Source organism: Cydia amplana, chromosome 4 (assembly GCF_948474715.1).
Source record: "Cydia amplana chromosome 4, ilCydAmpl1.1, whole genome shotgun sequence".
Lineage (NCBI taxonomy): Eukaryota > Metazoa > Arthropoda > Insecta > Lepidoptera > Tortricidae > Cydia > Cydia amplana.
The window spans coordinates 4,663,972-4,665,459 of NC_086072.1; the positions used below are offsets into that span (position 1 = coordinate 4,663,972).

The following is a 1,488-nucleotide window of genomic DNA, read 5'->3' on the forward strand; positions in this document are numbered from 1 at the left end:
CTACGTCTCACTCTTGTTATCTCTTTGTATTTGTAATAGGTTAACAGAGTTATCAGTAAACCGCGTTAACGGCGCTTTGCTCAGTCACTATTCACTGCCATCCCGTAAAGAACACATTAAAAATGTACCGAGTGTTGTTATTTCTCGCTATTTTTAATTTTGTGGAGCCTCATCAGTGGTGCAACAATCATCCGACCCTCTGCCACAGACACCATCACGATTACAAGCGCCATCATGAGCACAGAGACGAGAGATTCTTCCATCGCCTTGCCAACGACCTAATCGAAGTCGACAACAAAGCGAAAAGCTTCTGCGCCCAAAATCAAGGGATCACTACTAAAGAAATTTACGAGCAGGATTTCTACAAATACGTTATCGGTCTTTCTAATTACAATGAGAGTAAAATTGAAGTGAAGATTAAGCATCGTGCGCTTTATATCAAAGCTGAAAAAGATGATAACAATAAGTATGTGAACGTGAAGATACTAACAGATCTGCTCAATACTAGTTCCGCTAAGTGGTACTACGGTAACGAAGAACTAACAGTTGCTGTGCCTTATAAAGTGGCTGTGGCGAAAGAATTACCAACGCACTGTGGAGATGAAATTAACAGCAACGTTCTCGAAGTTCCCAAGTCTGATTACGATCCTAATGAAGCACCAGAAATTGACGTGAGGTTCTCAAGCAAGGCTGGAAATGTTAATATTACGGAAAATATTGTGTAATTATGTAATCATCAATTTTTTTTGAGACTCGGAAGTGTTTGTAGGTAACTTCAATATGACATGTAGCCTGTTAAAAAATGTATTTTGCCAATGTTTCGCGAAATGCCTATGGAGTGATCCCAACAAATATTTTTAAAGTTTTAACTGGTATTGACTTACTTTGTATATTAAGTAAAACAAACAATGTTTTAATGAATTCAAGTTAAATGTTGTGCTTCCAATGATTGTTTTTGTGTTTTTATTTATTTAGTGTGTAATCACAATAAACCTAGTCATCACCTAAAGGCATGTAGCAATTGCCAAATAGATGCCGTCTCTTGGTATATATACCTCAATATTTTTTCCTTTATGTTTCTTTATTTTTGTCTGTTACCTTCCGTGATTATTTCTCACTTGATGGTCCCCTCGGAAGATCAGCGCTGGAAGTTGCCAGCAACATGCTGAGATGGGGCCATTTCGTGACACTTTATTTTCATTATGTTCTTTTTGTGTAATTGTGTGTATCGTCTGTGTGTTTACGAATAAAAAACTATTCTATTCTATTTTGTTCTGTTCTGTTCTGTTCTGTTCTGTTCTGTTCTGTTCTGTTCTGTTCTGTTCTGTTCTGTTCTGTTCTGTTCTGTTCTGTTCTGTTCTGTTCTGTTCTGTTCTGTTCTGTTCTGTTCTGTTCTGTTCTGTTCTGTTCTGTTCTGTTCTGTTCTGTTCTGTTCTGTTCTGTTCTGTTCTGTTCTGTTCTGTTCTGTTCTGTTCTGTTCTGTTCTGT

The 1,488-nt window shown here is 37.4% G+C and overlaps 1 protein-coding gene across 1 annotated transcript; it reads left to right on the forward strand.

The window, feature by feature from the left end:
* The first annotated feature begins 48 nt into the window (after positions 1-48).
* On the forward strand, positions 49-725 carry LOC134647579 (uncharacterized). The gene has a single exon (XM_063501936.1). The coding sequence runs from the start codon at positions 123-125 to the stop codon at positions 723-725; it is 603 nt and encodes a 200-aa protein (XP_063358006.1). The 5' UTR covers positions 49-122.
* Positions 726-1,488: the final 763 nt, after the last annotated feature.